Source organism: Melanerpes formicivorus, unplaced genomic scaffold, assembly GCF_026170545.1.
Source record: "Melanerpes formicivorus ecotype bairdi unplaced genomic scaffold, bMelFor1.0.p_v2 SCAF_75, whole genome shotgun sequence".
NCBI classification, from domain to species: Eukaryota; Metazoa; Chordata; class Aves; order Piciformes; family Picidae; genus Melanerpes; species Melanerpes formicivorus.
This window is the reverse complement of record NW_027142427.1, coordinates 2428470-2454913: the sequence shown is the minus strand read 5'-3', so window position 1 is coordinate 2454913 and position 26444 is coordinate 2428470. Positions and strand designations below refer to the sequence as shown.

Here is a 26444-nt window from a genome sequence, read left to right as displayed (position 1 = left end):
GGAAAAAAAAATATCACTATAACCTAGAAGATATTATTTAAAAGAAATATTAGCACATTAAATATGTAAGATCAATGCAACTGATTTTCTTTCAATGGAGTCACAATATTTAACAGGACCAAGTAAAGATGATGAAGACTATTCCAAACCCATTCAAATAGGATTTTTAAGTATACCCCTTCTAGCTCATTGTAACCATCCTTTGTCACAACAGCTCGGGCTTACCTAGAGAGCTCCAAAGGGTGAAATTAAAGAGAAAGCAAAGGAGGCAACCAAGCCAGTCAACAGTGGAAAATCATCCCTGTATCTAACATGGGAACTTGATCTATAGAGTACATGGGATTTTACTCATGGCTGGTAGTCACATAGCATCAACATCCAGTTGTGAAATTTCATCCTGACTAGCAGTCCACCAAGGAACATGCAAAAAAAGTTAGATCTAAAACCAACTACATTTCTCTGCCTTTTTGTCTGAGCAGAAGGAAGTTTTGTGTTTTAACCTTCCTTTAGTATTTGTAGCAGTCTTAGTGCAATGTCACTAACTTCATAGATGGTTTTCCAGATGAGGATTCACAATGCGATCTTTTACACACAACAAGAAAATGTCACTATGTACATGCAGGCTGTATTCATTAATATAATCTTAAAACAAAAGAGGAAGATCGGGGCAGGAACACGTGCACCATAAAACAAAGATTACATTATTTTTATATCCTTGCAGAAACACCAAACTGAACAGAAAATGAAAATGTAACTACTAGCTGATGACTCTTAAAGCAAACAATGCAGCTGTGTATAATAAAAGGCACCCTTATTTATTGTCATGACTAAGTTAACAGATTTAGAACACAGTATCTCTGTTTTGGACAGAACAAAAATCATTTTGCTCTCACGTACAACTACAATGCATGTCAGAATGCATTTCTGCACATGCATAGACTGTAACCCACGATTTTACACACACATACACACCCTGAAGATTTTTGCTCCCCTCCACATCGTAAGCAGCACAGTTTTCAGAGGACCATTCAATTACTCCTTTAGAGGAAGGACTGTAAAGGCAATATTTGAAACAAAGCAAATTAAAAGGGGGATTTCATTTCTTTTAACACATGTTTAAACTAAGCACTACCATTCCTGCTTGAATTCGTATTCAAAGTAACCCTGCTTCAGAGCAAAGAACATAAAAACATCTGAAAATCTGGAGACAGAAAGGTGTGCTCTCTATCCTTGCTTTCCTTCTCTTGTGCCTCCTGATGTGCAGCAGAAGAGCATTTTCTGGGCAACAACATTCTTTATAGCTTTTACGCTACCGTCTATCACTTACTAGTCTACTATGCTTTTTAAACACTTCTAGCACCAACAGCTATTTCCCATTATTGTCTGCCACTACAATAAGAGACCATCACAATTAGCAAGATATTCAGCCTCAGTTGAGAAAGTCAAGTTGCCACAAAGAGCCTGACATTGGAAGTGGATATTGCTCCAGCAGATATAATAGACTGTGGCTAAAGGTGGGGCTGGAGACGAAGAGAAGAATAATCTCATTATTTTTGTAATTTCTGCTCACACAAACCCCAGGATATGGTGAACTCCCCTGAACTGATTATTCTGCCATATAACCATCTGATTTTGTAAAAATACCAATATCACTTAACACAAAATCACTGCTTAGGGTAAATTCATTCTACCTACTGTTCTCATAGGGACATTTGCTGGAAAATTCTAAGAAATGATTTGCAGAAGCTATCAGCTGTGGGAGTTCACTATTATACCTCTGTCAACTTCATTCAATATAATTTACATTTTTTTTTAATACTGCCTCACAGGATTCCTTGCAATTTTTTGCACGTACAATTTCACAGCAGGGAGGGGGAAAGAAAAAAAAAAAAAGATAACCCTCTTTTGCAGAGGAGAAAGAACAGATGCTTAAAACCAGATTTCTAGAAATCACTGTAAGCTTGAGCCAGAAATGTAATTAACACCTATTTATAAAGAATAATTAAAGTTGTGACTGCCACAAAGAACAGCAGAGATAATCGAGGTAGCCCCTGCTTTTTTTTTTCCTTAAGATTTTTTTTTTTACACTGTTTGCAGTATTCCCACATGATTGCCACCTGCTCCCCCACTCAGCTTCCCCTATGCTCGTTTCCCCGGCAACCTTTCATTGGCTTTTCCTCCCAGCTATCGCTTTCAGTTCGGCTGCTCAGTCTAATCTTATTTGTTTTACACCCATCAAAACAAGCAGCTAGACAAAGACAATCCTGTAAGAATGGGAAAAGACCGTCGCTTTGTTTCCCGGTTATAATAAATATCCACGGCAAAAGTCTGCAAAACGTTAAATTAAGAGAAAGGGGGGAAACCTCACCCCCCCACACACACACCTCCCCCTCAGCATCCCGTGGGGCTGGCAGGAGGGATGGGTATTGTGCGGGTTTGGTCCCAGCCCCCACCCCGGGTCGCCCCGCTCGGCACAGCCCAAAGTCCCCGGCAGTTGTATTTGATCATGCCATTTTGCACAATCTGTAAGGAAAGCACAAAAGAGAGGACGAGACGAGCGCACCCAAGCTCCTCTGCCAGGAGAATATAGTCTAAAAATAGAAATACTATTTTTCACATAAATGGCTTTGACTTCTCCCGGCATTTAAAAAAGCACAAAACAACACAGCTCCCCCCCAGCCCCCAACCCGACACACAAAAAACACACCCTTCCGTCCATCCATCCATCCTCTACAGCAGCGACTCCATAGGAAACGCAGTACCTGGATTTTAGAGGCGATTATTAGGTTTGTATTTAAGGCCGGTGTAATACCAACGGAGATTAAACGGCATCATTGGCCGCCTGATCCGCCAGGCACATGCAGTACAATGACACCGTGACTGTCAGCAGCAACCATCCTCGCTCGACTGAAATGCAACGTTCAATGGAAACGCCGTGAAGTGCCATCACAGTTACATACGTTAAATAGATATACAGATACATATACGCGCACAGGCAGACATATCCCACAATAAAACAAACAAGGCTCTCTAATTTTATTTTATGACTCACGATCCGCCACCCCGAACAAAAGAAAATCGCGAGGCACACGAGAAGCGAGACAAAACCCCACGAGCAGGCTCTCCCCATTCACTTACCATTTTCAAGCCATTCCACTCCATCTGTGATCACAAAGATGGACCCTTACAGCCCCTCACAGAGTCAGAAGCAAAAAGAGCGTTATGTAAAAGCTGACATTCCTTCTTACAGCGCTGCTGCCCAACGATGCAACAAAATCGACATATACAAGGCGCTGCAACACATACAAGCCTCCTCCTCTTTTTATGAGGTCATGACAGGAAACTCTTTGAAATACAATATGCAGCATTTACCGAAGCTCATATAAATCACCCTCTTTTAAAATTACCATACCTATTGCGCAGTCCACCAAAAGAAAATTACCAATCTCGAGGCTTCCCCCCCCCCACTAACCCCCCCATCCCCCCCCATCCTCTCCCCCCCCCAGGATTTTGCTCTGCATTTGTATCTCCAAAATGTCAATGTGGAAATTCACCCCCCCCACACACACACCACCACTTAAAAAAAAGCCTCCTCTTCCTTATGCATTTCTGTTAGCCACATACCAGCCTCGCATTACCAATGAGCTTTTTCCTTTATTCTGAGAGAAATCGCAATTACCTTAAAATGACAAAGTACATCCTTTATTAAAGGATATGCACACATTAAATATGAAAGAGAGAGCAAGAGAGAGGGGGAGAGAGAAGAGGGGGAAGGGAGAGATCATGTACAAACAAATCAGGAGCAGAAAACTAAATTCATGTGAAAACACAGACTGAGAATGATGCACATTCGGGGAAAATCTGTATGTTAGCTTCTATATCTACCTCTACATAAACCCGCTACGATCAGATTTTAAATCTACTAATACCTACCATAACCATTCTTAATGGCAAATATTGGGTCTTGAAAGGCTTCAACTCTTCTACAGATTTGCTAAGGTTTCAGGGAATTATTTTATTATTTTTTTTAAAGATCCACAAAGCACAGTGCTAGACGTTTGTGCAGCGAGAATAGTAAGGTTAATAATAAATATATTCTAGGACGTATATATTTTCTCGGTGCGGAGCGCTGTCCCCGAGCGGCAGCCCCGGCGCGGCGGCGGCGGGAGGAGCGGCTGGGCTCGGCTCTGCTCGGCTGGGCTCGGCTCGGAGCCCTGCTGGCACTGCCTGCCGCCGGCTCCCCTTTACATCCATTTATGGGACCATCTGTCAGCGGCGGGCGGGCGCTGATTGGCCGCCGCCGCGCGGGGAGGCGTTGCGACATCAGGTGCTATTGAAATTAGCCGCTGCCAGATTGACAATGTTAATGATTTGGTGACCTCTACAACAACAGAGACCAGATTTCTGAACTGCTGCTTGTGTCTAGTAATTAAGGCCCGGTTGAAGAAACAACACGCATCCCTCTATTTTTTTAATTTTTTTTATTTTTTTTTTTTTTTAAACCCACCTCTTCCCACCCCGGCAGCACAGGAGCCCTGGGCCGCAGCGATGTCATACCTCGGCCATGCTTCAGTGCCTACATCTTCTTACCTCCTGCACGCCCAGCTCGCAGGTCCGGCGTATTTTAACTACCTTATCTTTTTCGACAGTTGCTTTCCGGAGAAATGCATATTTAATGATCTGCCTCTAGGCTTAAAGGCACAACAAAAGCACTTCGACAAGCATTTAAAGCCGCGTTTATTTGCAGGTACTATTGATTTTAATAATCAACCCATCTCCTCTTCCTTCATCCCTGTGAGGTTTGTTAAAATATGTATTTTTAGAAGTGGATTCGATCCTGCCGCCACTTGCCGCTGGCTGAGGCACACCTATTTACCAACAGCACTCCCCCTGAACGACAGTAGTATTTGGGAATTATTTCTCCTCCTTGTTTCACTCTTCTCCAGCTCTACAGGAAATGAAGCAACGGCAAACTTTGAGTATTTAAAAGATTCCCACCCTCCCCAGCCTTAGAAAGGAGCATGCTTAACGTAACAATGCACACTCATTAATCCTCCGCTCGCTGCCACCGACAAACTAGCACAACTTCACTTCCAAACAGCAGTGTTTTACCCTCCTCCCGACCCTAGCAAGTTTAACAGAAATCCTCCTAAGTTAGGCAGAGTTAGGAGTTTTCCTACAGCACGTTTTGGCTAAAGTAACAAGGCATGGCATCCTGCAATTGCAACTAACCTTGAATTTACGTTTGTCTCAACCAAACCCACCGAGTATTACTCTAACTTGGGAAGGAACCATTCAATTTCACCATTCATGCATTCATTTCAACAGCCAAATGTGCTTTCAAAAAAATTCTTTACCATTGCACATGTTTTTAAACACAACAGCTGAAAACTGGGGAAGCTAGGATGGGCCACATTGTAAGCTCCCTCAGCTCCTTCCTAGAGAGAAAAATCTGGTTACTAACAAGCAAAATAATTTTCCAAAATGAGCAAAACACCCCATTATTTTCCAAATTTTTTTTTTTGGTGAAGTATAAGCATGCTCTTTGAACTGCTGAGCTCTGAACTGACATTCTGTACAATTTTTTATTTCTTTTAACCACAGGCACACACACTCAAGCACACCAATAAAAAAATAATATGAAATATAGCAAGCTTATTTTAAAATCTTGCTAGAAAGACCAAGCAAGGAGGAAAAAAAAAAGCACATTTAGAAGACATCATACAATCTGTGGAATGAGCACTGAATCCAATTAAAATATGAACAATGTGAAAGGCTGCAGAGGATTTCTCTCACCATACATCTGAGCACGTTTGTAGCTCGGTGAAAACTAGTAAAGGTAAAAACTAGCTCCTAAGACAGATTTCCCAACTCAAATATTTAAGTGACCTAATAGACTGAACACACAGGCATCGAAATGCTACAGAGCTAGTATATTACCATACATTCTTGTGCAAATATACATCGAATATTGAAGTTACATTTGTAATGCAAATTTTCACTTAAGGTCTCTTCAGGGGTTAATAACGCCAAAGAAGGAACCCAGAAATCATTTTTAAGTCTTTTCAACTTCAGACTACTTTGTTACTATAAATTTGTTATGCACATGAAAAGATTCAGCCATTTTTCTGAAACAGTAATTGCACGCTGCTCCTCTCAAAAAAATTAGCTATCTTATCCGTCCATAAATCCAGGTACTCTGCACACCGACCACTTTCCCCAAAAGCACCCCACACATGCAGCCTTTCCGAGGAACACTAAAACAAATGCTCAAACGTCCTCAGAGGCCTCTCTCTAAAGACAAAGGCAGAATCCTATTGTCGAAAAAGTCAACCTTATTCTCGTGTTTCCAATAGTACCATTTATCTTTCAGGCTAAGGGACTGACCACCGCATCATGGTTGTAACATTTGTAAAGCATCAGAATCTCAATACAGTCTCTCCAAGCATCAGCCAGCAAGCCCCTGAGCAAAGCATATTTTTAATGCAATCTTCCATCCCCACAAAAAGAAACTTGTCTTAAACAGCTAATCCAGTATCAAAATGAAATCACAGGGTTGTTTCCCAGCCCCCCCCCACCCCCTCCTCTCCTTACCATAAATGAGCAGTTTCTTGACTCATTAATGACAGTTTCCCTTAAAAGAAGTGATCTCATATCACTGAGCCCCTCTCCACCACGCATACATCCCAAAGGTTGCGGGTATCTTAGCATCAGTAGCCGCTAGCAAGCTCTCTCATACAGAGCCCAGATGGACTATACCAGAAGCCAATTCAGCGTTAATAACTACCTACTCTGTGCAGTTTAGAAGCCTTACGTGGCATAATGTCCTAGGCAACAGCAGCCGATTGAAACCACAAATAAAAGACAACCCAATTCTCCAAAAGCATCAAGAGGAAAAAAAATAATCAATTGAAGAAGAATTTTTGTAAAAAAATAATCTTACTTTTATAGGATTAAACTGAATTCTTCACCAACATGAAAAAGGAGAAAAAACCCCAGATGCTGCCCAGAAAAAGTGACAAAATATTACCTCATTATTTAACAAAGCAGCATTAAGCGTCCTGCTGATTTCAAACATCTTGCTACAGATTTTTTTGGTTAAGAGAAAACAGAAAGAATCCTTTGCAAGCCCTCTGTCTGCAAAGGGTTCTTCAATTTTCTTGCGCACAACAGAATAGTCAATATGTTATTTCCCTAGAGTTCGCACATTAAAACATCTAGTCAGTGAGCTGAATTTCCCCCCTTATCACACTGTAGACTCCTGTTATATGTACTGCTCTCTTAGCAAGATTAGCCTGCCCCAAACATGGCTGTTGTTTAAACTATTCTTTAAAGTAACAGTTCACTTCATAACCACCAGGTGGGCAGTGTACACAGATTGAAGTAACCATCTTAAGGATGTTTTTTTTTTTTTCTTGGAATAACTGCTGGTTGTGATATACAGCATAGATACCCCCCCCCACTTATCAGGCAAGAAGGAAAAAAAAGAAAGATTGATTTGCAGTTTTATGCCTCTTCCGCCCCAGAAGCAAACCTATACCACAGAGGTTTTTTTCCTTTTTGGTTGTTTTTTGGCTTTTTTTTTCCAAGGGACAAAAATTTATACAGGGGCATTTCACTCCACAAAAATTAACTAAATGTTCAAATTCAACAAGTTCTGAGAACTAAGTGTAATTAAGAGGGAAAGCACACCCACACAGGTGGCCCGTACAAAATTTGAATCAAGTTCATGACAACAACATTCGTTCATGGAAACATTCTCCAAGTGAATAGTTCGCATGTGGGCAGAGTCTGCTGGGAAATATGAGCTACACATTCAAGAAAATGCTAAGACAATTTGGTAAGATACTGCTGTATTTTGGCTTAAACTCATCTATGACACCACTGTTGCATGTATCAGAGCACAGAACTGAAATACTTGGAGAAGATCCAGTTTCCAACAGCATGCCCAAGCCTCCCTAACCAAACTCTCCCTTTTCTTACATGTCTGCAAGATATTTTAATGTCATTTTTTCCACTTTAAGGTCAAGCACCTGAAGGAATACTTCTATTGCTTAAAAAAAAAGTAAAGAATTCACTCAATGCTCTACAGCAACACCCAGAGGCTCGAACAAGATTGGGATCTTGGTGCTGGGTGCTGCACAAACATTTGAAAAGTCATCTCACAGGGAAGAATTTACAAATAATATTTACAAGACTGAAACAGAACAGAGGTGAGGGATAATAAACAGAGGTGAGAGACAATAAACAAAGCATCACAATGTCTTAACTGGCTGGAATGAATCACCAGAGAATTAAGGCATCTCTGGCAACTACCTGTGCCAAGGCAAAACCCAAAAGGTTATTTAACTGAGGTTAAACAATGAAAGCATTATATGGACAAGGGCTTCTTTAGATTTATCACCTACAAAGTACCATCACCTAGTTCTCTCATTTATAGCAATCCTTGCTGAGTAAGTATATGCAGAGTAGTGATTTTCTTTGTTGGCCTTTAACTAATATTAAAGTGATGCAGTAATGACTTAACCTCCTTGAATATGTATTGAGTTTCAAGTCATCCCTTTTTATGAGGAGAAAGGTTATTTGCATCGATTTCTGTTTGCATGAAATAAGCTTATTTTCTCATTCACCATATGCCTTGAACACTAATTAAAAGTGTCACTTTCTTCTAATGTAAAAACGTAATCATTTAGTAAATAAGTATTCTTGGCTTTTTGGTCTTTGTGATTAGCTATTTAAGGACTTTATTTCCACATAGCTTCAGTAGTTTTGATTAGCACACACTCCTCTGATTTAAAGAGATGTTTTACAAACAGTTCCCCCCCCCCAATAAAAAGGAAAAAAACAACCACAAACACAAACCAAAACTAGAAGTGCATCTGTAAGGACCCACACTCCTCTTACCCTGAGGCAAATCCATCCAATCAATATGAAACCATTCACATGCCACCATCTGCCAAGCTGTAGAGCAATGTGGCTGGAACAGACCTCTTATGAAGCAGCAGTGGTCTCATTTAGTCTATTAGGGAAAGCACCAGAGCTCTCATGTGCAAGGACACAAAACTCCAACTCAGACCCTCTCCCACCAGTTTCTCCATGCACTCTTGCAGAACTCTTCATTTTTGCTGCCTGAGTCTATGCTAATCAAAGCAAGAGGGAGGAGAAAGTGATCAGTAACAGCCTTATTTCACTGCAGTAACAAAATAAAGAACTCAGTTTAATTCAATCCTAATACGATTACAGCAAACCATTTAAATGCTGCTGCCTGCAAACTACAACCTGCCATTTTCCATCACCTCATTTTCCACTCTTCCAGGGGACTAAACATTTAGGCCTAAAAGTGTTATTCTTCTCTAAGACATTCCTATCATAAAGCTAGTATTTAAGTTCTTCTAAAAACTCTGGGTTTTTTCAGCAGATGAGTATGCAGGTGGACAATGAACAACAGAGATGCATGTGAGGATAAAAGAGGGATTTGAACTACAAAATTTAGTAGAAAAGACAATGGGCCGGGAAAGGACATTACACAATGCAAGCACTAGGGTTTGCCCTATGCAGTAATTCAAGAACCTCTGTGGAAACAAGTCTCCAGCTCAAGATGTCACATCAACACTATCGTTAACAACCCTGAGCTCACACATTGCCTTTCCATCAGCAGATCTCAAGTTAAAACGTCCTGCACTACCTGAACCACTGGCAAATTCACTGCATGAGTAAACAAAATAGAGCAGTAAGAGAAAAAGGGAATATAAAGGAGTGTAAAACTTCTTACAAATGTACACCGAACATGATTTTAAAGTTATGCATGGAATGACAAGAAAATGTGAAAAACTAAACATGCAGTTCAGCGATGCTGAAAGTCACCAGCTTCGGTGGAATAGCTAGGGCCCAACTGCTCAGCCCCAGATTCCAGAAAACAACTAAAAAGTATTTGGTGTAATTTAGCAGACCACCTTTCCCCATGTGTGTGCAGGACACAGGGGGGACCAAGATGGTAGACAGGAAAATAATATAGTTAAACAGGTTACTTACCTGTACAGAAAGCTTTTTCCACTGTTATTTGAACAGCCTACAATCAAATGTGTATATATAAATAACAGTTTAGCTGCTGAACAGTTAAAAAAACCAGGCAGGCAGCAAAATAAAACACCCTTCCAACTGCCCTGTGGAAATCAAGCAGGAGTGGTTGATGGACACTGTAACATTGCATGACACTGAAAACATTCTTCAGGCAACTGCTCTTTAAGGTTAGTGAATTCCTATTTTGGAGAAAAAGTAAATTTTTTTAAGCCTTCAGTACAAAATACATAACTGTCACAATAACTGAACACTACCCACAAAAAGGCTGAAATACCATACAATTTTTTTAGGTGAAAAAAGGTGATTGATGTGGTTTGGAGCCTTTATTAGTTTATTTTATTTGATGATCCTCTTGGCAATGCAGGAAGCTGTCCCTGCCTCAGACCCCTCTGACAAGCTGTATGAGCTCTGCTGCAATGTACTATCTGGTGCACTGAGATTCCTCCTGATGCTGCAGAGATTAAATACGCCACAGATCTACCTGGAGAAATTATCACCTTTTTGATCTGTGCCCAAAAAGGGAAAAAAAAAAGAAAGTAAAGATCAGCTCTAGCTCTTTGAAGAAGCCTGGAATGAAAAGACATTAGATACAAAACATGATGAAAAAAAATCTTCGATATACTTACAACCCTAAATATGGAATTTAGATACATGAAGCTCAGGCAAGTAGTCACAGTTCCCACAGATATCACACTTCAGCTGCTTTTGCACAAATATGCTATTTAATGTTGCTTGCCCACTTTCTTTTCCATGCCTTATGAGATGTGTAATTTGGATGCTGCATAGCTGCTCAAAGTATTACACACCAATTTTCCAAAGACGTGTGTATTTGCAAATCCCACTGTGGATACTTATGTTTGAACACTGGGAGACTGGAACAAAACTCTCCAGGGCACACCAGAGGACAGAGGTAACAAAATGAGTACATGTAAATAGCTCTGATGGCAAGGGGAATCGCATCCTTATTTTCCAAAACGAAAGCTGAGCATCCATGCAGATTTAGGCATGCATGTAGATTGGTGAAGAATATCAGCAGAGGTTTCCTGTGAATGTCAGGGTACAGGCCAACCAGAGAAGTGGGCTAGTATCTCTGCTATAATGCAAGAAGGATTTGGAGAAGGTGATTCAGCACCTTTCCAGTGTGTCCAAAGGCCAGCAATGTCCTTGGCACCCTGGCACCATGCTGCTCTCCTGGCTCCTAACTGATGCTTTGCAAAACACAGCAGCTACTCAGTCACACACTGTGTCTTGCCTGGCCTCTTCTCAATTCATCTTAAAGAACCCACAGGCACAGCTGCAAGTCTGAAAAGCAAAAGGCAGCCTATATACCCAGATAAACTTGTTAATACACATATCGGTCATTCATTTTTCCTTCTCTTTTTTTTTTTGCTTTTGACTCAGGTATATACATTTCAATGTTTCCAGTCCCGATTGTTTTCTTCCTTTTACATTTACAGATGTTAACATTTGCATTCCACATCAAGCATCCTAAATTCTACAACATTCTTCCTCCATCACAACAAGCAGAACTCAGCCCTACCTACAGAGAGAGTTAAAACATTTCTACAATGCTGTCGATTTTGCGTAATACAGTTAGCAAAGTTTCAACTGAGCACAAATGAAGATGTTCTCAAAGATTTATGACTGCATTTTTAAAATGTATTTACTTGTAAATAATGAAAGGACCTAGACACTGAAGAAGTCTAGACTTACCAGGGAGATTTACATGAGTTCAGCCATTTTTAATGTGCCTATCTATGAGCACAAAAACCCTCATAAAAAAAAGTGAACAGGGCCTTCTAACCAGCACTGCCTAATTTTAGAAGAGTTGATGGATTTGCTAAACCCATCTGAAATACAGTGTGCTATATGCCTTGCACTCAGGCCAAATAATATCAATAACAAGAACAAAGATAAAAACCTGAAAGGGGAATTAATGTGCTGATGTTTCCAAGCTTTGAGATGGCGATCAGAAAAAGATCTGGGGAAGTGTGTGAGGTGGCCGGATCAGAAGAGAGGTACAAGAGAAATCAAAGGAGACTGATAAGCAGCATCCAGAAAGGGTTAGGTCTCCTGCAACTTGCAATTACACAAAAAGGATACAGAACCAGGAAAGATCCAACAGTAAAGACAATAAAAAGTGTCAAAAGCTATTAATTGTCCCAATTACTTCTTGTTAGAACAGCTGGCAGTTACACAGAGTATTTTAGTAGCAGTAGGCAGAATGCGAATAAATATTACTACTGCATATACAACCCCCCCCCCAATCACATCTGGGTCAGCCCTATGATACAACTTATCCCCATACCTGGGGTGATTTAAAGGAAAAGAGTTTAATAGGGCTTAAGTAACTCAAGACTGGCTCATGCTCTCAAACTTATACTTCTATTTGCAAGTCTCAAGACTTCCTGTGTATATCTACTTCATTCTATACTTTGACAAATAAGGGTTAAATAATATGCCCCAGTAAGGTACCCAAAAATTCAGGCATAAACAGCTTCCTCGTGAATATAGTTTACACAGCTCTTTAGTGTATAATCTGGAGTACAGAAACATTTTTATGAAAAGAACAAAAGGTAAAATACAGAGGGTAAAAGGTAGAAAAAACAGAGCAGATGGAATATTTAAGAAAGGATCAATGTTAACTCTGAACCATTTGTACTGACAGAAGCAGGAAAGGGCTGAAGAAAGGCAGCTAAAAAATAAAATATCTGTAGCTTCTCTTCTTGCTCTCTACAGTTCATGGAGCTAGTGTCTTGGGATCTGGACAACTCTAGTCAGTAAGCCCAAAGGTTTTCCTATTCAATTCTCATTTTCAGTTTTCTTTAACTTCATCTTTGCAAAATGTCAGGCATTTTAACAGATGATTTTTAGCTTCCTTTAAAGTAGGGCAGATGAAGAACAATGGGTATTTTTAGCACTTCTTGTAAAAGAAGCCCATTCAAAAATACATTAGTAGCTATAAAAAGGGTTTGAAGGCTAAACTTCCTAATAAATAGCTGGTTGTAATTACTAAGCAATAAATATTTGGTGCTTGGGTTTTAAGGGATCTGTACAGCTGAGCTGGAGAAGCTGGCAGGTAAGAGCCAAAGAGCAGGTTTACCCCTGCTCTGAACTGCCTCTCTCAGAGCCACAGGCCATGTTTTCTTCACTACTTTAGACTGACTTTTAACTCAAGGTGCAGGTAAAAGACATGAAGCAGTAGCCAGGCTCCATTTCCCTAACACCCCTGCCATGTGATAAGGTGAAACCTACCAGTCCTGAGGTCCCATGGTTAAAATGACCTAAGGTCACATACCTGCAGGGGGATCCAGTCTCTCCAAATCCCCCTTCGTAGAGGCAGTTATAGGAAGTGGTCACCTCCCCGGAACAATTCATCTGTCCTGCTATAGAAACCTCCTTTAGAACACCACAAATCACACTTCTAACTTCACTGGCTATGCATTAAGGAGGTACCCGGTGACCACCCAAGGGAGCCTAGTTTAGGGACAAAGTGCATCTTTAGTCAGACCAAACGAGTTGGCCAGTTGATGCTCATCTAAATGCAAATTCACCTCAACTTTGACAGCCCTGGTGACTTTTACCACCACAGTCTGATCTTGAGTGTATCTCAGCATAGCTCTTCTTAAATAGTGGTTCAAAGAAGGCAAGCTTCAGACAGTTCAGAGAAGCAGATCAAAACAAGACAGTGTCAAGACTAAATGCACCTGCAACTGCTACACAAAGCAAATCTTGCAAGACTGTGCTGGCCCCCATGTGGGAAAAGGCTAACATCCCTGGAAGCCTGTAAGCCACATATGTATCAAAAGAAAAATGCCACTAAGGTTTATTTAATGAACTCCAGGCTAGATGATCTCTCTTTAACAGAAGCTTTAGTTCTGGGCTCCAAACAGATGAAGCCTCAAGAAAAAGGGTTCCAGTACATCCAGTTTATGACTGTTGGGAAAAACAACAATCGCATCAAAACAGCTACGCTGAAAACCTATCCGGCTACAGGCCATCACCCTCCAGTTTAAGAGTATTTCACTCCATTGCTTGAACACATTTATATTCTCCCAGGCAGTTTTCCCGATGTTTTATAAGGATTCCCCAATGCAACAACAAATGATCTTTCTTTTAATAGTATCACTGGATGTGTTGTAACCTGCATCTAGGGACACCCTGCTCTGCTCAGATAAAACTTAATTGTTCTTCTGACATAGAACAATGAAGGAACTTTAAGCTCACCTAATAAATGAAATGGGCCCCTATTTTTAACATTTTCCACAGCCCAATGCCTACAGGACCACATATGGAGTAAAGAAAATTCACTTAAAATGTTTCAGGAGAGCACAGACAACCAATGTAGACCTAGTGAGCATATTTACTGTTTTAAATGGTGTAGATGAGGATATGAGGTTTTACTCTGCTGTGGTAGAGGTCCCCCTTCTGTGGGTAGAGTAAAACCAGTGATCAGCGATGCTGTGGAATGTTTTACAAAGAAAATTTCAACTACTAGCAATGCCTGACAAAATCCCTACAGCACATCCACACTGCCTCTTTCCTCAGATGATTTCCTCCAGCTTCTGTTGCCTAAATGATCTTTTGCCTTGAGTACTGTGTCCAGTTCTGGGCCCTCAATTTAAGAAGGACATTGAGACACTTGAATGTGTCCAGAGAACGGCAATGAAGCTGGGCAGAGGTCTCGAGCACAAGCCCTGTGAGGAGAGGCTGAAGGAGCTTGGGTTGTTTAGCCTGGAGAAGAGGAGGCTCAAGGGAGACCTTATTGCTGTCTACAACTACCTGAAGGGAGGTTGTAGCCGGGTGGGGGTTGGTCTCTTCTCCCAGGCAACCAGCACCAGAACAAGAGGACACAGTCTCAAGCTGTGCCAGGGGACGTTTAGGCTCAAGGTGAGGAGAAAGTTCTTCCCAGAGAGTGATTTGCCACCGTAATGTGCTGCCCAGGGAGATGGTGGAGTCCCCATTCATGAGGGTGTTCAAAAAAGGATTGGATGTGGTACTTGAAGCCATGGTTTAGTTAGTCATGAGGTGTTGGGTGATAGGTTGGACTTGATCTCTCAGGTCTTTTCCAACCTGATTGATTCTGTGAAGATTTCAGATGGTACAGGTATACACCACAAAACATCTTTTGTTAATGCAACATTTCAGTACATGACCTTTTAGGTTAATGGCACCACTCAAATTTAAGGCTCAATGAAGCTATTAGCAAATCACTCCCACTGACCTCACTGGTAAATGCAAGATAGACAACATGGAGTATGAGGCCACCTACTTAGGTGTTATCTGTTCAGGAAACCAGCCTTCTCAGCTAGTTCCAAGACTATCCCAGGCTGGTGGATGATGACATGGCTTTATTTATTCCTGCCTTTGTCACTTCTCAGCTGCCATATGCCAGGGCACAAAGACTTTGATGCTTAGGAAACTCCCACTAGCACAGAATGCTCCTCAGCAACCCAGATTACACACCCCAAGCATTTTCTTTAGCTCCTTTCACTGACATCAGCTAAGACTTAAGTTCAAGACTCCAGCCTTCATCATTGAGAGCCTCCATACGCACACCCTGCACCCATGACAGACTAGGAAAGCTTCCCTCAAAGCCTGAAGCTCAGCACATATTGCTGAGAGATGCAAAATTTCAAGACATGAATCCCCCTTAGTGAATAACCACTTGCTGTTCCATGTGGAAAGAATGGCCAAAATTCCCCCTTGGTATCCTAAGACTATAACATTTATTAAAAAAGAAAATATCTGTCAAAACTAGATGCTAATGCATGTTTCATAAGTTTTTAAGTAATGAATGAAAGGAAAAAAATCTACATGCTGCAGACAGTCACATCAACTATGCAAACCAAAGTAAGACCAGACACTAAAAATGAGTATTTGGAAAGAAGCATGGAAGTCTATGCTTCCACAAGACCCTGACAGAATTCATTTTTAAAATGCTGCAATTAAGCTTAATGAGGGCTTTATATGGCCATTTATGAAACTAGAATAACTTCACAATTTCTACCCAAGAGACTGCCTGGAAGGTTCAGATAAGGATGGACAGGCCAGATGCTCTGGTAAATCCAATTTGCTCATCAGCACTTTTCCAGCCTGTCCACAAACTCAACCTAACCATTCTGTTACAGCCTGACTGCTGAGCATCACAGTTGACAGGCTAACAGAAAGGAGAAAACACACTCAGCCAGCAACAGTGCCATACTACAAGAGGGTCCCAAATGCATTGTTCAGTGCTACATAAGCAGCATAACCTGGCAAAACTTCAAACAGGATTCTGGTAACATGATCTGTAGAGAGCAGCATGAGATTCAGGGAATCAAACAAGGCAGACATGGGGCTATGCCACTGCCAGGTGTGCTCCTAGGTCTTGACTTCCCTGATCACCACCACCCCCCTGTTTCATTTAAACAGTGTTGGCACCTGGAGGGAAGACCTCTAGTTCTTCACATAGTAAGCAGACCACTATCCTTGAGAAAGTGGATGAAAAAACAGACAACAGGCAGCATACCTCAAACTAATCTCCAACCATACATCTTTTGGGTATGCAGCTGGGATTTTTGACAGTCAAACATTCGTAGGGTAAGACCGGTTACATGCTCTGAAATGCACAAAGACCCCAAAAGTGTCTGTACTACATGCAGCATCCTAGTGTTACCAATAATTCCTTTTAACTATGTGGTTCCATAAATGGTAGGTAGTTCTGGGTGTTAATAACCCTGATTCAGAACTCTGTTCAGCAATGTACTCTCATTAGCTAGACCATCTGTGTAAAAGGAACAACCTACGCTGTCATAGCACACACAGCCTGGGGCTGACCTTAATATCTTCCCCCATATACCAGCAGAGGACAAAAGAAGTCTGGCATCAATTTCTTTCCTATCTGGGCCAGAAAGCAAGTTCCTCACCCTTCCAGTCACATCACCAGCTGTGGGAAACATGGAGTGGCAACTTCCATTCCTCCTAAGGTCCCACTGAAGTGGGAAATTTGATTGTCCTGTTAGGGCTAAGTTTCCCAGAACTCATAATGGAAAGAACAGAGGCTTCACAAATCACATGACAGAATAAAACCTCCTGACATAATTCACAATCTAAATTATTTGACAGAAAGTGACCAACATGACACAGAACTTCCCCACAAACATACTGCATTTGTGGCTTTTGATCTGCGTGCTTGTTCCTCTGTCACACGTCTGCTAAGGCAAGCCTACTACACACTGCTGCTTGGACATTCTTACAGGTTCTTCCTACCTACATATAGGTCCTACTCAGGACTCAGATCCCTTAGCTGACTACTGAAAGAGCAACCAACACAGATGACTTATGCAGATCAAAGGGACCACAAGACAATAAGGACATATCCTAGCACTGAGTAAAGCATGCAGTTGTGCTCAAGACACTTTCCTTCAAGTGGAAAGTTTAGTGCCTTCTCCTCTAGAGCACATTCTTCCAGAATCATCTTTTTTGGTCATATACCATACTCTTCAGAGTAGGAGGGGTGGTGGGGAATCAAACCAAACCACCAAACCCAACCTGCTTAATGCGCTAACCAGAAGATGCCATCTTTTCCTTCTCTACCCATCTCTTTTAACCTTTGAATGAATTGGAATATTTCCATCTTTTCTTCCTTGACTGCTTTCATCTATTGTAGTTAAGTACATCTGGCTGCCACCACATTACAATACATACATGGACAAGGTCTGGTGCTGCTATGAGATGCTTACATGCTGCCATGCTCTTACATGAAAGCCTGAGAAAAGTTGCAGTAAGCGAAGGATAAACCATAGCATGGAGCACTGTGCAAGAGGAAACTCACAAGGAAAAGGATTTGAATGACTCTTCCAGGACAAAGCTCAATTTACCTGCTTTAAGAAAAACATCAATGAGTACACTAACAGGAAGGCTACTACTGCAAATAGCAGCAGACAACAGGTATCTGTTCAACCAAAACCTAAATCGCCTGGATTATGAAATGCTACCTAGGATGTCAATAAGCACACACCAAGTGCTTTATCTCTTCTCAATCATAGCATGAGAGAAATAATCTCCCACATATCAAAGCTGCTAGCAGGACCCTTGTTCTGCAGAAACAATGCTTTCAAGATTTCAACATTCAGTTCTACTGCTGTGCAATTTCCTTTTATTTAAGGGATAAGCTCAAATTAAAGCTTTTTCTTGAATGTTCAGTTTTGCAAGGCTTGCAGTAGTTTAGCATCTCCAAAACTTCCAATTTGTCATCCATGCAGGACTTGCCAGTGGGGTAGAAAACTTAAGCATGGAATACATGACCAGCAGGCAGACAGGCTAGGATAAGGGCTTTTCTTTGAAAAACAGAAACAAAACCAAACAAAAGCTATTTAAAAACACAGCTACTTAAATGAGAAGCAACTATTAAAAACTGTTGGCAAGTGACAGATCTGGAAACAGAGTCTGAGTATCAGATCAGCTTGCTATCACAGCAGCTTTATATCAAAACTTCTGTAAATGAAGCTTGCTAATCTCAGATCTAGAAACAGTAATAACCTCTCAAGCAAAGGCACAGGTGCTTAATACAGCTTTACAGCACAATCTGAACCGGTGCAAGCAAACCCTGTTTGCACATCCCCTAAGCAGCACAGCAGCCACCCTTCTGCAAACCCACAGGAAATTGCATGCGGCCAGCTACCGCACAGCTCATCATATCCCTTAACAAGCTGAAGCAGATGAGCTGGGGTATTATTACTTCCATAAATTGGCATGTGTGAGGAGGTGAGGTAAAGCTTCTATAATCTACAGCTAGGTCTACAGCAGAGGATAGGCTTTAGGATCCTGCAGTTGGTGGAAGACTCCTTCCAGGAAGATGAGGTTCTGAAATTTTAGTGGGCAATGCACACAGGAGATGGGCAAGTTTTCTTTGCCTCAAGGGTGCCAGGCCTTCTCTTTTGACCTAGAAAGCTCCTCCAATAAAAGTATTTTTGTTGAAGGATAACCATTTAAAAACACCTTAGAGACTCTGGAGTTCTGCATAGGCAACGAACAACGGCTTAGCCAAAGGTAGCTTCACACAGGTTACTGCAACTGAAGATGTCAGAATGAATGCCTTGGGGTGCAGAAACACTAAAAAAAGAGTATCAGTAATTATCCATCCATAAGATAAAGTAAAAACAAAAGGATAAACAGTGAACGTGCTTGTTGGGGAAGTCAAAGTTTGCTGTTCATATATCACCCAGAAAAAAGCATCAAGGGCAGATACTAATTTTATAGCAAGCCAGTCTGCCTAATGGGGAAAGACCTAATAAACAGGAGAAGAAAACTTGAACAGCAACAAGATGCAAAACCTCCCTAGCTATATATTGCATGGAAGTATGGAAGACAATGGTTCAAATAAAGTCAACTGTGTTGGAAATAGTGCATGAAATCCCAGAAGTGACAAAACTACTAGTCAGTGGAGAAAATGAAAGGAGCCAAGTGGAAGAAATCAATCAAGAAGAAAAAGTAAGCTTTTTTCACAGAGGCAGGCAAGGGGCCAGATAACATAGATGGACACACAAGCAAAATACCCACCAAAGAGTGTAGCTTTATCTAAATACAGCAGGTTTATTTGATAATAAACTAGGAAGCAAAGATGAATTTACTCCAAACTAAGGGATGACAGCAAGCAGTGAAGGGTGCAAAGAATTTTTCCTGTACTGGGAAAAAACCCAAATCTTCTAATGCAAATGGATGAGCTGATTAACAAAGCTTGCAGAGACTGTTGTGAAAGATGGGTGAACGGAGAGAACCCAAGGGAGACACTAAGAGCGTGTAAACCAAATCAGGGAGCAGCTGACTGCATTCAGAAGGAAGAGGCTAGAGGAGCACTTAGAAACACGAAAACAAGAATATGACCTAGGCTGTATGAAGCACCAGTAAACATACTGAAGTGGATGGCAATAGGAGGCATCTGTTCAATGTATTCTTGAAGTGGAGCGTTATCAGCAGCTTCACAAACAACAAAACTTATTATTACTTCTTGACATGCGAGATGAAACATCACAATGCTCATTTTTACTGGAGCCACAATGAAACTCACAGAAACTACACTTGTTTTTCCACTACTAAAACACAACTGTTGAAGGCTGGGAAAAACGCTTAATTTATGGAAATCCTAACCCAAATCTCCCATGTGTTGACTTCAAATCATTATGGAAACAAAGGCTGTGTATTTTCTCCATTGTGAGGATACAGAAGTTACTTTTTTAACAACAGTTTACTCTGTCAGTGAAATTGCAGATGCTTCTGTGCACTTCAGGGACTTCAAACATTGCATCAATTATCTGAATAAGTAATGAAAAGGCATTGTGAATAAAATGGTTCACCAAGTCTGGTTCACAAGTCAATTGCTTTTTAAATTCAGTAATATACTGTAATATTTGATGTGTTACTTCTTTTCACAAGAGGTTTAAAGTTCTCCATCTCTCTATGCTATACTTGCCGCTAGTGGCTTGGAGGAAAAAAAACAAGCAAGCCAAAGAACAACAAAAAAGGCTGCAAGAACTGTAACACATTTGGGTCCTCCACTATAACCCTCTTTCCACACCAGAGAACCCACTGAAACTAAAACTCTGAAGCTGAACCAAAGGGGAAACGTGGAAATCTCCCCAGCAGTCCAGGCTAGTGATGAAGCACTTGAATGCTTTAAAATTCAATCTTTGACAAACTGCACTAGGTCACAGTATAACACAAAACGTCTGTTTGTTGAGCTATCGTTTCCAAAGAGTCTCTCTTACTGGCACCTGGAAACAGTACAAGCATAAGGCTGATTATCATTTCTGTAACCCCCAAGGAAAACGATCATGCAAGATGTTTGAGTAAGAGCAACGCAGTTCGAAAGCAGCATTCACAAACAGAACAAAGACTAAACAAAAGGCTAAACAAGTACATCATAATTAACAACTACAACCAAACTTTTAATTAAGATATGTAAGAGGAATCAAGGAAAGCTAATTAATAAAACACCAGCGTATATACTTTCTTAGAAATCGGTACTGTGAAGTAAACAGGCTAATTGGAAGTGACCACAATTATTTTGTCACTGTTACTGAGTTCAGTCATGATTTTTCAGCTTGCTCTTTAATCCTAGATCTTGCATGCACCCCTTTGTTGTTTGAACACAGAATTCTTTAGCCCAAATTCTTCAAAAAGTGAGCAAACGTGAAGAAACTACCGCCAAGACTTAATTTACTATGATAGACACATTTTATCATCAATTTTGAGATACTACTCTCTTTTCTGCCTAGGACAGTATTATTCTTCGTGCCAGAATAATAATTACTGTACTCTCCCCCTACACATTCTGAACAAACCCAGAGTTACTACAAATATACCGCTACACCAATAATGCTGCACTCAACAGGCTTCTTTTATCCAGGCAGCCAGATCAGTAAGAAAATTTGACATGATTTCACACAGATTTTACTGTTAGGTACGAACTCCCCTTAAGGCCAAAAAGCAGTTACAGATAATAGAAGTCTAACTGGCAGCATTAAGGTTTTACTTCTTTCCCCTTATATACTACCTTTCCACAAAAATACATCCATTCTCATTACTCCTGCCATTCCTCAAATGGGTTACCAGGCTGATTTCTACAGTAATACTTAGTTAATGCTGATAGAAACAAGCAGAAAAAAAACGCAGTCAACATAACCTGGAGTTAAGAACTTAGCTGCTACACATCTTTTTCCAGAAAATTAATGAAAAGTTGCTGACTCCTAGATATAAAAAAAACCCCAAACATCTAGGTATACCCAGGCAAAATAAAAACAGGTAAAAAAGGAACTTCCACCTGCAATCTCAGAATGCAAACAGTAAATTATCTGCTATTAACTTCTGCCTCCAACCAACACAATGTTGGAGTGAAACCCAATGCCCTACTGAGATGTGCATTAACTGTCCCCCGTCCAGCAAAAGCTTAGCAGGAACCATCATTTGGGAAGTTATTCCTAGAGCTATACAGAACCAAAGTTCTATTCTTTGAAGCATGCTTTTACCCTTAATAGAAATTGACATGCTTTTAAAAAAAATAGTCTTTTCTGATATATCACAATACATTAGCCCAACATAACCCTTAAACTACCCCTGAGAGTTCACTGCCCATAGCAATGCTTTCTCCCACGCTCAGTTTTAAACTTGGAGGCTGCAGGGCAACCACTTGATTGCTTGCCTGCTTGTAGGTTTCAGGCTATTGTGGCTGTAGGGTATCACTTTTTTTCCCCTTCTGCAAAACGAGGGTGTCCTGAGCCTGTACAGCACTTTTGTCTTTAATGCTGAAGCACACAATCTTTCTTTGTAGTCATTAATTTTTAACTTCTAAATGGGAAGCATTTGTTTCTTTGTACGAAGACAAAAATACCTCAAGTCCTCCCTGTATATGGCTAAAGTAGTTAACTGGGTTTCAAAACCCCTTTAAAATTCAGATAAAAACATGCATGCCTGTGCCATGCATCTCACTAGCAACACTGAGCTGGAATGGTGCAGGAATCTCCCTTCCCAGGCTTCTCTACCACTAAAGCTAGACCAGCACTTTCTCCTTAGTCTACGTTTTTCTGTTCAATAGGTGGAATAAAGTAAAATGCTTACTTCTGTGCAAAGGCTTTGCATAGCAATAAGCCTCACATTGTAATTGATTTTTTAATGTCATTTAAATGATTTTGATATGATTTCTTTCTCCTTTTTCCTACAACATCTCACAAAATTAACAATGAAATAAATGTAGTAATACTCCAACATCTTCAAACATTACCTAATTTAACAATCTAATTTACTTTTCACCATTTAGGCTTCCTTACTATTGCATATGTCACTCAGCATGGACAACAAAATTAGACTATCAGCTTCATTTTTGCTTTGAGTATGTTGCAGGTTCTGCTTCTCGACCATTGTAACAAGGTTCCTGTTTTGAAGTTTCCAGTATTGTTCCGGATAAAATAGGAAGAGCTTTAATTTTATTATACAAAAAAAGCCCTAACTGCTCTCTCTGGCCCTTTTTACAGAGAAAGGCCAAACGCTGGCACAAAACTAAACCTCCCATGTACCTGTTAAGTAGTATTATGTGGCCATCTACTAATACAAAGAGACAATAGAAGTCTTAAATGGTGCTGAGGGTGCCATTGTGTACAGCGACTTCCCAACCAACTCAGTGGGAGACCTCCTTAAGAGCTGATAAACAAATTGAACAAGTAATGCAATATGAATTATGCTACTCTTGCTTTGGTAAGATTTAGAAGATGATTTATCACAGTGGGCAGCCCTCCTTCCAAGTCTCCACAGCCTGTATGTCTACACTTCATTCAGTATGTGCTATGACACGTAAAAAGCACCCAAAGCATTCAGAGAAATATATTCTTCTAAGGTGTATTTATTGATCACAATTCAGTAAGGTTTGGGGTTTTGGTTTCATTTTTTTTTTGTAGCACATGGAATAGCAAGCAAACAATCTTTAATTGTACCAGTTATTAATCTATTACCTTAGAATACTTATTAGCATCAGTCCACTGCAAGAAAAAAATGCTACTAGCACAAAGCCAGTGCTAACTTCCATAGTAAGTACTGCGCAATTAAAACTGTACTGTCATGGGTAAAAATTTTAATTAAGAACACCTTAATTGTGCTAATCGGGATAAACTACATAGAACCTGAAACTCTTGAAATTCGCCAGCACGCACACAGGCACTGAAATAAAAGGAAACCAACTGCAGAGAGCCACGGCACCGGTGAATTTAACCTCCTCTTCCAGGTTCTTTCACACCTGATGCAATCAAGCCCCTACACCTGCTCGGCCACGGCAGGTCCGCGACTGCACCAACAGCATTACGCCCTGCGGCCGCACTCGTCCATACCCCACCCCCCCACCGCCTCCGCCCCTGCCCGGGGAGTGCCCTTGCGACCTCAGAGCCGCCGAGCAAACTACCCTGGAGACCGAGAGCGTAGCTCAAGTCCTGCGAATAGCAGTTTCTTCTAAAACCCACTAGTTTAGCGAACACAATCGATAATTATCCGCACTCCTTCCCCCCTTTTTTTCCCTCCCCCTCCTTTCTTTAGTGCCATTTCCCGAGATACGGAAAAAACGCACCTGGAGGGGTAAAAGGCAGACAGCCCGCGCCCTCGTTCCCCGCCAAGCCCAACCGGACAGCGCCACGCTTTGTCCGCGACCCGGGCCCGCCCGGAGCATGGCCTCGGTCCGGGCAGGCACGACCTGCCGCCGCGCCCGGCCCGGAGGGACGGCTCCACTCGACGCCCCAAGGGAGAATGTGCTTCCCCAGCAGCGGGACGGAGAAACGGGGGGAGGGAAGTGGGGGAGGTGAACCGGAACCCCCCGGCCCACACCGGCCGGCCGTGCCCCAGGAGCATACAAAAGAAAAGGTAGAACGGCACCGGTGACCCCACCCCGCCGCGATGCCGGAAAACCACGTTTTCGCCGTCGTTCCGGGAGCTGCCGGTGCGGCGGGGACGTCGCGCCCGTGTACCCTCCCCCCGCCCGCTAGCACTTCACGGCCGAAGGGTAACTGGGACGGGGGAGGGTGGTGGTGGCGGTAATTTTCTCACCGGGTCTTGGACGCGCATCTTCTGCCCCCGGGAAAGCACGAGACGCGCGCGACCAAGCAGCGCGCGACGGCAGCACGTGGCAGCGGCGGCCACGGGGTCTCCCGCGCCGTTGAGTGGGGCGCGGCGCAGCACTACGGAGCGGCGTGAGGCGGCACCGCCATCTTAGCGCCGGCAGCGGTCGGGTGGAGGGGGCTGGGTGAGCGGGGAAGAGGTTTTTATCTCGGGCCGGCGCGCTGACGAATAGGCGGCAGCTGGGGGAGTTCGTGAGGGAGTGTATGAGGCAGCTGGGGTTGATGAAAGGACACTCGTGCGGGTCGGTGAGCCCCACGGATAGGTGACCCCCGTGGTGGGTGCGTGAAAGTAAGCAGCGGAGCCGGGGTAACGTACCCAGCGAGTCTGCACAGCTCTGCTCCCTCTCAGGGCTGCGGCGCATCCAGGTGCCTCACGACTTGGCAATGAAAATAAAAGCAGTGCAGCGGACAGGATGGGATTTATTCCGATCTCCTGCTTGGAGGTGCTTCCCTTGTTTTTGACCAGGTCCGTGACCCGCGCCGATTAAGATGTACGAAGAAGAATTTCGAGTAGGTTAAAAAGCCTCTTTTTCAATCAATGCTCAAGGAAAGGATAAGATGATGTGACACAAATGTATGATCGTGTGCCACAAATAGAACATTGTGGGAAGCTTTCCCTTAAACATAAGCTTTGTCCTATATTTTTTCAAACAGTTTATTTCCTTGCTGTGTAGGTCATTCTTAACATTAGGCTAAATTTAGCTGAAGATACACCACCAGCAAAGTTAGACTGTCTCAGAAGGCTGAATTAGACCCACAGACAACTGCCTGGCCTGGTCAGGAGGCTGGATGTAAAAAGACATTTTTACTGCCGCTCCCCCTTTCCCCCCCTTTCTTTTTTCTTTCCCAAGGAGCTTGGTTAAAGGTACTAAAAAGCCATTTGAATAAAACACCTAATGTCTAGAAAATGGGGTGTTTCGTGTGGTACACTGTCACCCTGCATGCCTTGTATACAACGTGCAATAATTTCAAGGGTATTGCTACCACAGTGAGGAAAGACTGTAGCCCTAGCATCTCAGGTGTTTTGAAGATCTGTGCTCGAAACTTCAAAACAGTGGTCCAGTCTCTGCTCCCAGCAAGGATGGCAGAATTTGCACTTTGATTTGCAGTTCTTTGTGTATAAATTTAGCTGTGGGTGGAGTACCCTGAGCCAGATTTCTCCCTATATGCTATACATACAGAGTGACAGAAACAGGATTCTGTGCTAGATTGACAATGAATTCCATTTGCTAGCAAATACTGGATCAGAGCCATCTGTTTCAGAAATTAGCATAGCAGCAATTTGTTTGTTTGGCTTCATCTGTCTATTAGTTTGGTCAAAATCATCATGTTTTAGAGACACACTATCACAGGACGGACCTGTAATATACTCAGTGCAGTATACCCTTAAAAAAATAACTCTGAACAGTGGAGATAGGAAACAATCCAAAGCTAAATGAAGTTGGTTTGTGTTGGGTTTTTTTCCCCCAAAAGAAGTTTGACTTTGACAATGCACTCCACCTTGTATTAAGAATGCATCTACTCTTAAACCCCGTATTAATATCAAAATGCTTCTCTCTGAAGCAGTGTTGCTCCACTTGCAGGTGCACTGTATCGTTTCTTTCTGTGTATTTTGACAGAATTGCCAAAATCCTTCCTGACTTAGAGCCTCTATAACTTTCTTTTGAAGAGGTGCTGATATTCTTAAAAATTGAGAAGTCTAGCTCCAAACAACAGTCAAGAAAAGGGCAT

At 41.8% G+C, this 26444-nt stretch overlaps 1 protein-coding gene across 6 annotated transcripts in view; it reads right to left on the bottom strand.

Moving 5' to 3' along the window:
• ELAVL4 (ELAV like RNA binding protein 4) overlaps positions 1-24713 on the bottom strand; it is an 84003-nt gene extending 59290 nt beyond the window's left edge. The window contains exon 1 of one of the 6 annotated variants that reach the window (XM_068163896.1): positions 24643-24713. In XM_068163896.1, the coding sequence (XP_068019997.1) occupies positions 24643-24660 (18 nt within the window). In that variant the 5' untranslated portion in view covers positions 24661-24713. Of the gene's footprint in view, positions 1-2762; positions 2882-3138; positions 3299-3933; positions 4192-6594; positions 6727-7030; positions 7051-24642 lie in introns of those variants that run through there. The other 5 variants (XM_068163894.1, XM_068163893.1, XM_068163897.1 and 2 more) reach the window with 5 other exon arrangements.
• Between the last annotated feature and the right edge of the window lie 1731 nt (positions 24714-26444).